At 34.6% G+C, this 14,222-nt stretch overlaps 2 protein-coding genes across 3 annotated transcripts; both read left to right on the forward strand.

Moving 5' to 3' along the window:
• The first annotated feature begins 1,361 nt into the window (after positions 1-1,361).
• On the forward strand, positions 1,362-1,802 carry LOC137817918 (uncharacterized). Its single transcript, XM_068621143.1, has one exon. The coding sequence runs from the start codon at positions 1,362-1,364 to the stop codon at positions 1,800-1,802; it is 441 nt and encodes a 146-aa protein (XP_068477244.1).
• An 8,879-nt stretch (positions 1,803-10,681) lies between these two features.
• Positions 10,682-13,014, forward strand: LOC137819413 (zinc finger protein ZAT9-like). 2 transcript variants are annotated; one of them, XM_068623259.1, is made up of 2 exons: positions 10,682-11,874; positions 12,314-13,014. In XM_068623259.1, exon 1 carries the CDS (start codon positions 10,814-10,816, stop codon positions 11,867-11,869), a length of 1,056 nt encoding a protein of 351 aa, XP_068479360.1. In that variant the 5' UTR covers positions 10,682-10,813; the 3' UTR covers positions 11,870-11,874; positions 12,314-13,014. The 2 variants fall into 2 exon arrangements, with proteins under 2 accessions (XP_068479360.1, XP_068479361.1); XM_068623260.1 differs by having other exon boundaries at positions 12,322-13,014.
• The last annotated feature ends 1,208 nt before the right edge of the window (positions 13,015-14,222 follow it).

The following is a 14,222-nucleotide window of genomic DNA, read 5'->3' on the forward strand; positions in this document are numbered from 1 at the left end:
CTTTTAACAGATTTTATATGTTCTTATTAGAATCAAACAACTTTTCCAGAAATTAAGAACAATATGAAACAAGCCCAGAAAGACAGATTTATTATTAATTGAACAGATTTATTTCTTGATAGTTTAACAGATAAGCCGAAATTTAAGTGTAGAGATTAAGGGAGAATGAACACAAGGCAATTATACTGGTTCACTCAACTAAGCTACATCCAGTCTTCACCTAAACCAAGGTGAAATTCACTAAATCACAATTCAAACAAACACAAATCCTACTGTTCTTGAAACCTAAAAGAACTTAGGTACACTTGCTGAAAAACCCTATTTCAGCACACACACTCTTCAAGAAACCCTATCAAGAAGAGTGTACAACCAAAATTTTACAAGAAAAGAAATGTGAAACGACTACACCTGATTGAGGATGCATAAATCTGCCTTAAACCAGTAGAACAGATTGCTAGAACAGTAGCAGCACCTCTCACCAAGCTTTTGGAACCAAACAAGAACAAACACTTTGTGATTTTCGAAATCTTTTAAGAACAGATGCTAATTCCTTGTAAATCCTCAATTCTCTGATGCAAAACTTGTTTTTACAATTGTATGATCGATGTTTAGACTCAGAAACAAGTTTTCATTTTATAGAAAACCAACTTAAAACAGATTTTTGAAAAACAGTCAAAGTTGTTATAAAATGAACAGATTGAAAATAAAATGAATAGATTTATTTTCAAAAGCAGTTAGAGAATTTGTTATATGAGGAGACTTAGTCAGCCATTCTGGTGCAGGGACAAAACTGAAAACCGTTTAAGCTAGACATGGCACCAGAGACAAAAAAGAATCTATTCATTTACAGATGAACATATTTATTTTTCAAAACGAAAACAGAAAAAGCTTAACTATTTAAAACACATTCGTTTTGAAAGGTAGAAGACTTAGTCAAAATACTTGATGCACAAAATCTAATTTTCACAGGACTTAGCCAAGGCATAAGTTTAAAAATGAATCTGTTTATTTAGAAAAGAACAGATTTATTTTTATGCAGTAGACGTGTTTTTTGTAAAACATATGAAAAACATTTTAAGAAATTTTGTGCTTGCTCTTATCACATGGTCAGTGGTTAAGAGGTGAGTTACTCAGCAAAAAGCCTACTCTTAAACAACCTCTAAACACCACCTAAGACATTCTTAAAGCAAAAGGAAATATACATGAATTGTACATAAAAGTCTTCATCAAACACATGTCTTGAAGGGGCAGCAACCATCTTCAACATATACAACTCAAATCAATCTATATACGTGGAATGATGTTATAATGTGTCGAGTGTTTTCAACCACATTGAAGGGAGCAACTTTGAGTTGGTTTACATGGTTACCACCGTTATGTATGATTGCTTTGATACTTTGGTAGAGAAGTTTGGAGCTCAGTTCGCGAATAACCGACCACATCACTTAACATCAATTGCATTAGTGAATATAAGGCAGGAAAAGGGTGAATCATTGAGAACGTTTATGGAACGTTTTGGAAAGGCGGCATTGAGTATTCGTAATCTCAATCCAGAAGTTACAATGCATCATATGATAACAACTTTGAAACTGGGCCCATTCGCCGATAGTCTCTGTAAGAAGCCGGCAACCAACCTTGATGAATTAAGGCAGCGAGCATCGAAGTTTATGCAGATGGAAGAATTGAGAGAATTTCGTAATCAAGCACGAGCAGATGGAGGTGATAGGAAGATAGCTAAAAAGGAAAGTGTACATTTAGCAAGGAGAGCAAGAGAAGAGTTTCAAAGCCGAAAGTTCCAATAGTGTACACTATTGAATACCAACAGAATGAGAATTTTACAGGAAGCAATGGCGACAGAAATCATACCAGGACCAAGAAAAGCGAGAACACTCGAGAGAGCATATCATAACAAGCATTGTGAATATCATAAGAACCATGGTCATCATACAGAAGAATGTATAGGTTTGAAAGATAGAATTGAAGAGTTGATTCAAGCAAGACAGTTAAAGCATTTTGTTAGAAGTGGAGGTACAAGAACGAGGCAAAGTCCTAAGAGAGAACCGAAAGGAGGTGAACTAGGAGAAAGAAGGCCAGATAGATTTGAAAGAAGAGATAATAGAAGAATAGAGAGAAGGGATGAAAGAAGAGAAGGTAAATTGGAGGTAAGGAAAGAAAAAGTTACCAAAATGCTCAATCGGTAAGAAGAAACAGAGAGAGAAGTTTAGGAAGACCTGTGAGAGGTTTTATCAACACGATATCGGAAGGGTTTTCTGGAAAGGAGTCATCGTCTGCAAGAAAGCAGCATTAGAGAAATGTTAGAACAGTTAATCATGTTTTTAAGAAGAGAATTTGCCACTTATGCTCTTTACTGATGAAGATTTTGAAGAGATTGATCCTGATCATGATGATCCAATGGTGATAACGGTAGAAATTGCAGAATATGTTGTTATGAAGAGTTTTGTTGATCAAGGAAGCTCAGTGGATATATTATTCTGGGATACTTTTAGTAAGTTACTCTTGAAGGAGGAAGACATGGTGCCTTTCCTTGAACAAATTATTGGATTCTCGAGAGAGAGGGTGGATACAGAAGGATACATTGATTTAGCAACAACATTTGGAATAGGAAATGCAACAAAGAGAATCAAGATCATGTATTTGATTGTGGATGCTTGCACGTCATATAATGTTTTGTTGGGAAGGTCTTCTTTAAATAAATTGGGCGCTATTGTATCAATGCCATACTTAGCTATGAAATTCCCAACCGAGAAGTGTGAAATAACAACCATTTATGTCAATCAGAGAGATGCCTAAGAGTGTTATGCAGTTGGATTAAAAATAAAATCTTCAAGAGTGGTAGATAGAGAAGTTGACAAAAATATGGTGGCCATGGTGGATTTAGACCTAAGAATGAATGATGAGAGATTAGAACCAGAAGAGGAAACAACATCTATTCGGCTTGGAGAAGATGAAAAACAGTGTACATATATAGGTGGAAGTATGCCTGAAGAATTGTCGAGTAAGCTGATTGCGGTATTACGAAGAAACAAAGATTTGTTTGCATAGAAGGTAGCTGATATCCCAGGGATAGATCCTGATGTTATCTTTCACAAATTGTCTGTTTATCAGGGAGAGAAGCCGGTGGCCCAAAAAAGAAGAAAGTTGGGAGAAGAAAGACGAAAGGCAACAATTGAAGAGATCGAGAAGCTATTGCAAACCGATTTCATTCAAGAAGCCCAATATATAACGTGGTTGGCCAATGTGGTGTTTGTTAAGAAACTGAATGGGAAATGGAGAATGTGCACTGATTATACTAATTTAAATAAAGCATATCCAAAAGATTCGTATCCACTACCAAGTATTGATCAATTGGTAGATGGAGCATCCGACCAAGAGATGATGAGCTTTCTTGATGTTTATTCGGGTTACAATCAGATACAAATGTATGTACCAGATATTCCTAAAACGGCTTTTACAATCGATATGGCTAACTATTGCTACAAAGTTATGCCCTTTGGTTTAAAAAATGCTGGAACCACATATCAGAGATTGATGGATAAGGTGTTTAAGGAGAAAATTGGAAAAAACATGGAAGTTTATGTTGATGACATGATTGTTAAGTCATGTGAAGTGCAAAAACATGTAAAAGATCTTGAAGAAGTTTTTGCAAGAATAAGGAAGTATAACATACGCTTAAATCTTGAAAAGTGTGTTTTTGGAGTAAGAGGTGGAAAGTTTCTGGGTTTTATGTTGACCAATAGAGGTATTGAAGCGAATCCTTATAAGTGTGAGGCGATAATGAAGATGAGAAGTCCAACAAATTTGAAGGAGGTGCAAAGACTAGTTGGAAAATTAAATGCTTTAGCTAGGTTCCTACCAATTTTGGCCGAGAGAACAAAATCGATAGTGAAACTATTGAGAAAAGCTGAAAATTTTAAGTGGAATGATCAATGTGAGCAAGTCTTTTCCCAAATAAAAAACATGATAGCCGAACCGCCTATCCTGGTCAAACCTGTGTTAACCAAACCTATCATTGTTTACCTAGCAATCTCACATGAAGCTATAGGAGCAGCCTTGATCCAAGAAAATCCAGATAAAAACCGATATACTTTGTAAGTAGATCCCTAACAAAATGCCGAAACCAGATACGCTCTGGTTGAGAAAATAGCTTTAACCCTTGTGTACACAGTAAGACGCCTTCGACCATATTTTCATAATCATCAGGTAATTGTGAGAATTGATTGTCCAATATCTAAAATTTTAAGAAAACTAGAACTTGCAGGTAGAATGGTGGCATGGTCAGTGGAGCTTTCAGAATTTGGAATCAAGTATGAACCGAGAGGAGAAATTAAAGCATAATCTCAGGCATATTTTATCATTCAACTACCAACAACAACACAACACGAAGCATGGATCTTACATGTAGATGGTTCGTCCAATAAGAAGGGAAGCAGAGCAGGAATAATGCTTGAAGGACCAGGAAATTTCCAAATAGAGATGGCCTTGAGACTTGAATTCAAAAGTGGGAGTTGATAATGTCATGGGAGTTGATAATTTCCGAATACGAAACTTTAATCGCAGGATTACTCTTGGCTTGAAACATGGGAGTTGATAAAGTCATATGCAAAAGTGATTCTCAGCTCACAGTAGGTCACATTCAAGGTGAATATCAGATTTAGGAATTAAGTCTACAACAACTTCAATTGAGCATCCACAAACAAATGGACAAGCAGAATCAACAAACAAAGTTATCCTTGGTCAACTGAAGAAAAGATTAAGAAGCGCAAAAGGATTATGGGCAGAGAAGCTACCAGAAATATTATGGGCATATAAATGTACTCCACAAACATCAACTGGGGAAACAACATTCAATCTTACATATGGTACTGATGCTATGTTACCAATAGAAGTGAATGAACCAACATTGCGAAGGCAAATAGAAGACTGGAACGTTAACAATGAATGTTTAAGAACAAACTTAGATTTAATTGAAGAACTCAGGGAAAAAAGCAAAGATAAAGGAAAAGCAGTAAAGAGATGAGCATGCAAAAGGTTTAATACCAAAGTAAAACCAAGAAGTTTTAAGGAATGAGACTTAGTTTGGAGAATGCGAACTGATGCTCGAAAAGATCCACAGTAAGGAAAATTAGCATCTAAATGGGAAGGCCCCTTCAGAATAATAGAAAATTTGCAAAATGGAGATTATAGATTAGAAACACTAGAAGGAAAGATAATCACGAGAACTTGGAATGCAAGTCATTTAAAGTTTTATTTTAGCTGAATATAATGTAAAGAAGTCCTTTTTGTGTACAAATTTATGATATAATGAAGTTATTCACCAGCAAAGATAACGTATTCTAACAAATTTTCTCGTTCTTACATTTCTCGGTCTTGGATGATTTCATTCTAGGTGAAACCCTCCCGAGAGAATTATCTTAAACATATATTGGTCTTGGATGATTTCACTCCAAGTGAAACCCTCCCGAGAGTATTATCCTAAATATCTCGACTTTGGATGATTTCACTCCAGGTGAAACCCTCCCGAGTGCATTACAATAAACGTATCTCGGTCTTGGATGATTTCACATCAGGTGGAACCCTCATGAGAGAACCATTTAAATATCCTGGTCTTGAACAAATTCATTCTATGTGAAATAACTTGAAGATCATATTAAAATTAACCGAAAGGTCTAAATCGAAAGGAATCGCATACTATTATGCCGAGAGGACTAACTGAAAGGATGCTCAGCCGAGAGGTTTGAACAAAAGCTTTTTAAAGATAAATTTTGTTAAGTCATTCTTTAAGAATTTACACAATTTTTCAACAAGCAGATTTGCCGAAAAGTGTGGTAAAAAAATTATTCAATTGAAACATTCTACTTATTAAACAAGAATAAACCAAAAGAATTGGACGAAAGGATTCCTAGGCCGAGAGGTCTGACCGAAAGGATACACTGAAAAGTATAGTCAAAAGGTCTGAATAAAAGCTTTTTAAAGAGTCATTTTTTACAAGTTAACATTTGGCTTATAATGAAAATAAATCAAAAAGAAGTCAAGAGAAGTAAAGTTAAAAGGTTTGATATTAAATAACTTCAAACTAATACAAGTAACATTGTCATAGAAACGACTATCAAAACGGTCTGAAACCCGATAACTAATCGGGATCTATAACAAAAAATTGAGTTAATACTCATTTAGTTCATGGCATTAATCTTTGTTGCATCTTCATCGGGAATTTAATTGATGGGAATCAATTCGTCATTGTAGAAGTCCTTGCCTACATCAAAGTTTCCTTCATCTAAGGGAATCTTATAAAAATATTTAGCTTGTTGAAGAGCTTTTTCGAAACGCAGCTTATGCTGATCAATCACAAAACCTTCAGCTTCAGATACATTCAACTTCAATTGACTTATTTCTTTTTGCAAAAGCCGAATAATGTTGCTATCAATTTCTTTAGTTGTCGATAATTATGATAGCTTTTCCTTTAGATGTTGATTCTCATCTTGAACTTTTGATTTTTCCTCATGAATTCTCAATCTTTCAGCAGTTAAATCAACAATTTCATTCTTAAGAGATTCCCTCTTGGTTTCTTGCTGCACATTCAAAGTATCCAACTCTTTTATTTGAGCAGTCAAAAATCTAAGCTTTCCATTTGATTAAGCAAGTTCGATCTTCATCTTTTCAAAATCAGCAGAGGAAACACCACTTGAGCTTTTTTCCTTCATCATTTTTCCGATTAATAAAGCACGAATTGAAAGTTCAATAACATAATTAGCCAAAGATGGAGCATCATAAGCTTTAAGCATGTTGTATGAAAACTCATCAAGGTTAGTTTGAATAAATTCTGAAAACCGAGTAGTAGCAGCAAAGATTGAATTTGGAAGTGATTGTGAAGAACTCCCTTGGATATGACGATGACGCCTAGAAGATGAATGTGATCTCCTAGCACTTCGATCTCTTTTATTATTCTTCTTTAAAGGACCAACAACATGTTCATCATTTACGAGCTCAATAGCTTCAACCCGAGATATTGGTTCGATAATCTTCATTTCAACTGCATGATGAATTTCTGGTTCAGGTCAAGGAGTCAAACCTCTTGCTTTGTTCACAATTTTGGAGAAGTAAGACCGAGCTTTCAGATTAGTGGCAGCCATCAAACCTGAAAACCAATAAAACACTTAGCAAAGTCAAAAATATATTGTTACGTATAAAAAATTTAAACAAACACACACCAAGGAAATCTTTTTTCGGCATTTTTTAGGTGTATAACCGTAATAGAGTGCGAGTAGGAATCTGGTAGGATAAGTGACCAAGAACTTCAATAACACGACGATCTTTGGCATCCATCGAATGGTATGACCAAGAGTTAAACTTCAAGGGTTGACTTGTTCAGTAGAAAGGAAAATTTGGAGTATCACCATCAAAGAATATTTCTTTCCATCCTCCTCAATTAGAATTTTGAAGAAACCTCCTTTGAAATTCTTATATGAGGAAGTAAAAGGTTTAAGAAAACAAATTCTAGATTTACTAATTAAAGACAACTAGCTTGGTCGTTTACCAGGCCAAGAACTATAGTAATACAAGAAAGCTTTTGGACTGGGAAAAAGCGACAATAGTTTACACAAGATACTAAAAGCTTGCATAGAAGCCCAACCATTAGGATGAAGTTGGGTATGAGCAATATTTAGATAATTCAGTACACCCATTTGAAATTCTCTTAAAGGAAATCGAATGTGAAAATCAATAAAAAAACACTCAAAAAAATAAAAGAATTCACAACTATCATCTTCACGACCATGACAAACATTATCAATATCTCCAGCACGCCGAAAAGAAATTATATCCTCAACAACATTAGGAGAATAAATGTGAGTATTTGAAAGAAAATCACGAAGATCTTTAGAAGAACGATACCGAGAGAAAAAATTATAGGACCTTAGGATTGACCCAATTATAACCGAGACAATGGTTTATCCTTGGTATAGTCTTCTCGGCTCTTTTGGTTTCAACATCCGTCATCGCTTCGTTGGAATCCTTCATACATGAAAGAGTAGCAGATGATGAGGTTGAATCTGCATCTTGATCGACTCGTATCACTCTTCCATTAGATTCGCCACTCGCGCTCGAAAAAAAAACCCATAAATTCATCAGAAACGGAAACAGAGTTGGAAATAAACATTATACCTTTAATGCAATTTGCTGAAACTCTCAGAAATAAGAATACAAGAAAACGTAAAAAAGAGCAAATGAGATTAGATATTTATAACAGCAATAAAACCCAGCGCTTGAAAGGTCACGATATCTTAACCATTAAAACGTTTCACATCTAACGGTCAGATGTATTTGTCACATCAAGTCAATCGTTGTGATAGAGAAAAAACACATAAAACGAGGCATTTAATACAAAATCAAAATGATTTGAAAAAAGATTTTCGTCTGACACAATCAAAATGATTTGAAATGCTTTGTCCTTTATTTTTAGGCATTATGTCTTTTTTAAACAAAATCCTCATGCCTAGGGGGCTGGGGGCTAGTGTACTGTTAGGCCGAGAGGTCTCACCAAAAGGATACACCGAAAAGTATAGCCGAAAGGTCTAGCCGAAAAACATATATATATATATATATATATATATAAGTTAAATGTAAAATATAGGGTTTAGGGTTTAGGATTTAGGTCTTAATAAATATGGTTACTGTAGCAAGGCCCAACATGATAAGGCCCAAATTAATAGGTGTGTGTTTAAAAAGATATTGGGTACAAAAAGAAAGACCCAAGTAGGTTATGAGCCCAATAAGAAAACATTATAAATAAAACATCAGTCTAAGAGGTAAGTAGAGTGATTTTTATCTGATGATTACATAAAACTATTTTTGACTTTGACATTGAAGCGCCTTGCAGGTACACACACCCAACCGTGAGAGGAGACTAAGAGGAGAATCCGAAAGGTGCAATAAATCCAACCCAGCTTAGGAAGTTTGCCAAACTTAGGTCCAACCTAAAGAGCCCAATCCGAGAGTCCAACCTGAAGAGCCCAATCCGGAAAATCAGCGTATTCACCTTGAAGAAAGTTTCTAACCCCTTTTGTAGGAACATATAAGAATATGAAATATGTAAAAATAAAAATCTTTATATATTAGTATAAATAAATAAAAAATATGATCAAAAGTAATGTCATATTCATCACAAAAGTTGAATCTTTTATATAAAGGTTATATAATCAAAATGTTTTTATAATCTTGATTATAATTGTTGCATTCTATTAAGTATGTGAGGAGAAACAATACTATAGTAATACATGTATTAGGTAGATAATGTATTGATATTTCTTTCTCAATCACTATTCATTCATGGTATTATTCACATTATGGATAGGGAAAATATCTCATTGTGTTGATTAAAAGAATAGATAGATAAATGTAAATATTGTAAGATAAAATTATCCCATTAGAAATGATTAAACAATAGTGTATTAGATTTGACATAAATTTGTTGAGGGTTTATGTGTATAATTCAGATTGATTAAGAGAAGTTGAATGAGTTGATAGTATATTGAAATCTTGGGCCCGAAATGGAAGTGTTTCCAACAATTATTCTTACTCTGCCTAATGAAAATAAATTCAGCTTCTTTCCCATGAGTAAATATAGATTATTGTAGTTGAAGTTTCTTATTTGAATGAAAAAGGTTAGTTATTTTAGTTTGAAAGAGAGAAAAAGTTAGACAGAATGCATACGGCACCCTCTCATTACCTTGATGATATTCATGAGTGATGACTAATTAAGGTGCATTTTAAAAGAAGACCCAATTGGGTGAAGAAAAAGATGGAACACGTCCTTTGGAAGAAAGCAAAGGTTTTTGTTTGTGTGTGTTGTGACTGAGAGATTATATGTGTGTGGGGAAACACTAGGAGTAGCATGAAGGACTGGGTCTACCAAACCCTAACTAAACGTCATTTACTCTTCATCCCACATAATACTCCATCCATTCTTAACTGTGAGTATTACTTAATATATTTTTTAAATTAAAGTTTACATTCAATTATTTTATAATTAATTATAATTTTCTTATAATAATATAAATAATATATAAATATCAGTTCCTTTTCAGTTACAATAACAAATAACAAATCCCTTTTAATAAATATATGTGATGGAAGTAGAAATAGATTAAAAGAAAAACAACCTTGTAAAACTTACCTCCATGCCCCAAAAGGTAACAGATTCATTATGGAAAATAACAGGCATTGTGTTTTTATTGGGTTTATTAAGGTCGTTTTCCCAAATAATCGTGGCATTACCCAGTGGTTGCCTATAGAAAAGACAGGTAGGTACTGCAAATTACGTGTCACACATTGTTTGATGCTTATGTTGTGCTGTTGAATTTTACATCACAGTCGAGTGATATTAACCATCAGTTCTTTCTACCGTCACCGTTTCAAAAAAAAAAAAAAATTCAATTTTCAGATATCAATCCCAAATCCCAGGGCATTTAAGGAAAAATAAAGTAAAGATAGCAAAATAAATGGAGAAAACATAAAAAATCTCGTATTAAAAAAATGACAAAAATAAAAATATTGCAGAGTCTAAGAGACAAATAAAGAAAAGTAAAAAAAAAATCATTATTAATTTATTTATTTATTATTATATCTATTTTTTATTTATCCCACTCCATGTTACATACTCTTCCTTGGTGGAGCAACAGTTTGTAATCTGCACCTACTCCTTTTATACGGAAGAACACAGAGAGAGGTTAAAGAACACAACACAAGTGTGTTCAGGGTGTTCTGTTTTGTGCTCTGTTTTTTATTTTTTATTTTTATGGAGAAGCACAAGTGCAAGCTTTGCTTAAGGAGTTTCGCCAATGGAAGAGCTTTAGGAGGTCACATGAGGTCTCACATGATGAACCTACCTGTTCCTCTGAAAGAGACCGAGTTCGTCCCGGTTCAACTCAGTTTTGAGGCCGACTCATCCCCTTCTCAATCCTCTTCTTCCTTCTACGGTCTCAGAGAGAACCCCAAAAAAAGTTTCCGTTTTGCAGATCCTGAATTCTCGTTCGCAGCAGAAACGGGCTCCGTGATCCTCCAAGATAGAGAGAGCGAGACCGAGTCATCCAAGAACCCAACTCGGAAACGATCCAAGAGAGCTTGGCAACTCGGAGAACCCCTGAAAAAAATGAAACTCTTTGAAAATAATAACAAGAACGAATCTGCAAGTTCTGCTTCCGATACCACCACGGAGGAGGCCGTGGCATTTTGTCTAATGATGCTGTCTCGTGACAGATGGAAGAAGTATGATGATCATAAAAACATACAACAGTATGATGATGAGGTTGAAGATGATGGTGACAACGATGATGAAGATGAAGAAGAGGATGATGAAGAAAAAGATGGTTTTGAATTCGAGGAGATGAAATCTGTAAAGAGGAGTAACAAGGTGCGAGGGAGGTACAAATGTGAAACGTGTGATAAGGTGTTTCGATCTTACCAAGCTCTTGGTGGGCACAGAGCAAGTCACAAGAAAATGAAGTTAAACTCTGAAACGGAGTTTCAGAAGACTGAACCTGAATTGGAGCATGTTGCTGTGGCGGAGAAGAAAGTCCACGAATGCCCCGTTTGCTTTAGAGTCTTTGGTTCGGGTCAAGCCCTCGGTGGACACAAGAGAACACATGTTATAGGTTCCTCTGCAACTACAACCACCGCCACTGTCAGAACTTCTGCAAATGTCAGAACTTCTGCAACTGTTTCGGTTGGAGCTTCTGCTAGAGTTGGAGACAGTTTGATAGATCTTAATCTCCCTGCTCCAATGGATGATGATGAAGACATTAGCCAGTTCGACCACTCCGCTCTTTCGGATGCAGAGTTTGTCAAACAGTGAAGAAGGTATTTCTTAGTTCGAACTTCTTTGTTTTCCTTTGACTAGTTAGGCCCTGATCCGAAGGTACAAAATTTTGGTTCCTTTATCAAACTGCAATTTTAAATTTGTTTAGCCATTTGGGTTTTAACTTACTATTTCACTTCGTTAGTTACTCCATACTTCATATTCATCTAATAATATCATAATTCTTCTCAAATTCGGTTCTTAGCAACTTTATTATGTTTTACACTTTGTTTCTGTAAGATATGACTTTTCAAGTTAGAGTTAGAGCATCTATCAATGGAAGAACTGAACTTTTTATGCTTATTCTATTTAGCTTAAACTTTTGTGCTTTTTTTAATATTATAATAATAATAATAGTTTACTAGTAGGATTTCTCATTCCTGGGATTGCATACTTTAGTTGGGTGTTTTAGTTTCTTTTTTCTTTTCATGTGTGATGGAGTTATGCAGAAGAGTTGGAAGCATGCGTGTTTTAGTGGGCTCTGTTTCAGCTTCCAAGCAAAAACTTCTGAGTAACTGTTATACCATTCATTGCTTGTGAATATTAAATAAACCTAGTCATTCTCACAGTAAGTTGATGAACCAGCATATTATAATGGTAGAAAAGTAAGTTCCACTTCTGACCACCAGCATTGTACAGTTCAGGAAGAGGAATATGTTTCTTTCATTTTTTTTAATTTTACTGATGAAGAAGACAATTAAGATGTTCCATATTGCACAACTTTTCTCTCTTGCTGCTTGAGGCTGTTTTCAGCTTTTCACATAAATCTTCTTGACAAGTGAAGAGATATTATGAGGATATTAGAGGGGGAATAAGAAAAAAAACTTGATGGCAGAAGAGGTGGTGATGGAGTGAATGAATCTGGTGTTCATTAAATTTGGATTGCCATTTTGGGGAAATCTGCAAAGGTGATTTAAGAAAAGAGAAAAAGCAAGCAGATCCCTTATTTTAGTCATGGCTGACAGATTAATTTGGCTTAGTTGGGCGTGACTCAAGGTATCTAGCTGAGGCAGGCCTTTTGGTTCTTTATGGAAAACTTTCAGTCACACTCATTAAATTTGTAATAAATGACATATGATCCGTTTCATGCATTTGTTGTATTTTTTTTTTAATTTCGTTGTATTTCATGGAGGTTTGGTCAATTAGTACTTGGATGCCACTATTATGATTTAGACTTTAGAGGCCAAATGCTGAAATTTCACTTCAAATAAATCTCACTGGTTAACAACTAAACCCAATTACAAAATAAACTATAAAGTGCAAAATTTTGGTGCTTAGATGGAACCACTTATAAAGTAGGACATTAGCCACCACCCACATCCATCAATCATCACACTTCTCACTACTCATATATTATCATACTTCTACCTTACACATTTCAATAAATTATTTTTTTAATTTCAAAGCATAAAATAAAATAAAAAAAAGACATTGTTGCTTTGAGACACAATTTTTTCTTCCCTTTTCATTGTATATATTCAAGTTAAAGTTAGGTACAATTCATTGAAATTTCTAAAGGGACGATTCCAATTTCTTCCAAAAGTGGTCATGGTCTCTCAAAATTGGTCGTAAATTGCGTATATATTTAGTTGATTTTGGAGAAGAAAGAATGAAATTTATGTAGAAGCAGTTCTACTTGAACTCAAAAACCCAAGTTAATCTCTTGACTACACATGTAAGCAATGCGTTCTGGTCAATTCCCTTTACTTTACACGGATGGTGAAAGAGAAAGTTTTTGGCAAACTAAAGAGAAAGATAATTAAAGATTTGTGGTCAAACGTAAATTGGAATCAGCATGAAGTAACGTCTAAATATTATGTCACGCTAAGATATTCCTATTAATTTCATCTTTCAAAACACTTTTAAGACGCTGTGAAACGACTTACAACCCTCTCTAGTTTTGAGTCAAGAATTAAAAAAAAAACAAACTAATAAAATATCTTGAACATATCAAGTCTGATACGCTTTGAGACCGCTCATATTCTATAAATCGTCATTTGTAATGTTGATAAGCGTTGATGAAAATATTAATGATTGAGTATTACGTAAAATTGTGTGTTGTATGCATACAGTAGTTTTTAAAATTAGTCACAATATTAATAATCACTTGTGCACTTTTCATAATGATGATGCTCTCAAATTCTTGTGATGATAATGCACAAGAGCAGTGACTTTAATGACAAGAAATATGGTCTTGACTAGAGTTTTTTGCTCTCTTACTTAACTCAAAACTTGCTACGTTCTTTTGTCTTTTATCTTTCTTTTGGGTAACCAAGCACTTTTGCATCCACGAACTAGGAATGGAGTTTTCTTGCCTAAAATTCCAAGAATATTTTTGGAAATGAAGTGA

Source organism: Phaseolus vulgaris, chromosome 10 (genome assembly GCF_000499845.2).
Source record: "Phaseolus vulgaris cultivar G19833 chromosome 10, P. vulgaris v2.0, whole genome shotgun sequence".
NCBI classification, from domain to species: domain Eukaryota; kingdom Viridiplantae; phylum Streptophyta; class Magnoliopsida; order Fabales; family Fabaceae; genus Phaseolus; species Phaseolus vulgaris.

Bases quoted from the DNA above. Each gene is read 5' to 3' on its own strand.
- LOC137819413 (XM_068623259.1), top strand. From the start codon at position 10,814: ATGGAGAAGCACAAGTGCAAGCTTTGCTTAAGGAGTTTCGCCAATGGA.
- LOC137817918 (XM_068621143.1), top strand. From the start codon at position 1,362: ATGGTTACCACCGTTATGTATGATTGCTTTGATACTTTGGTAGAGAAG.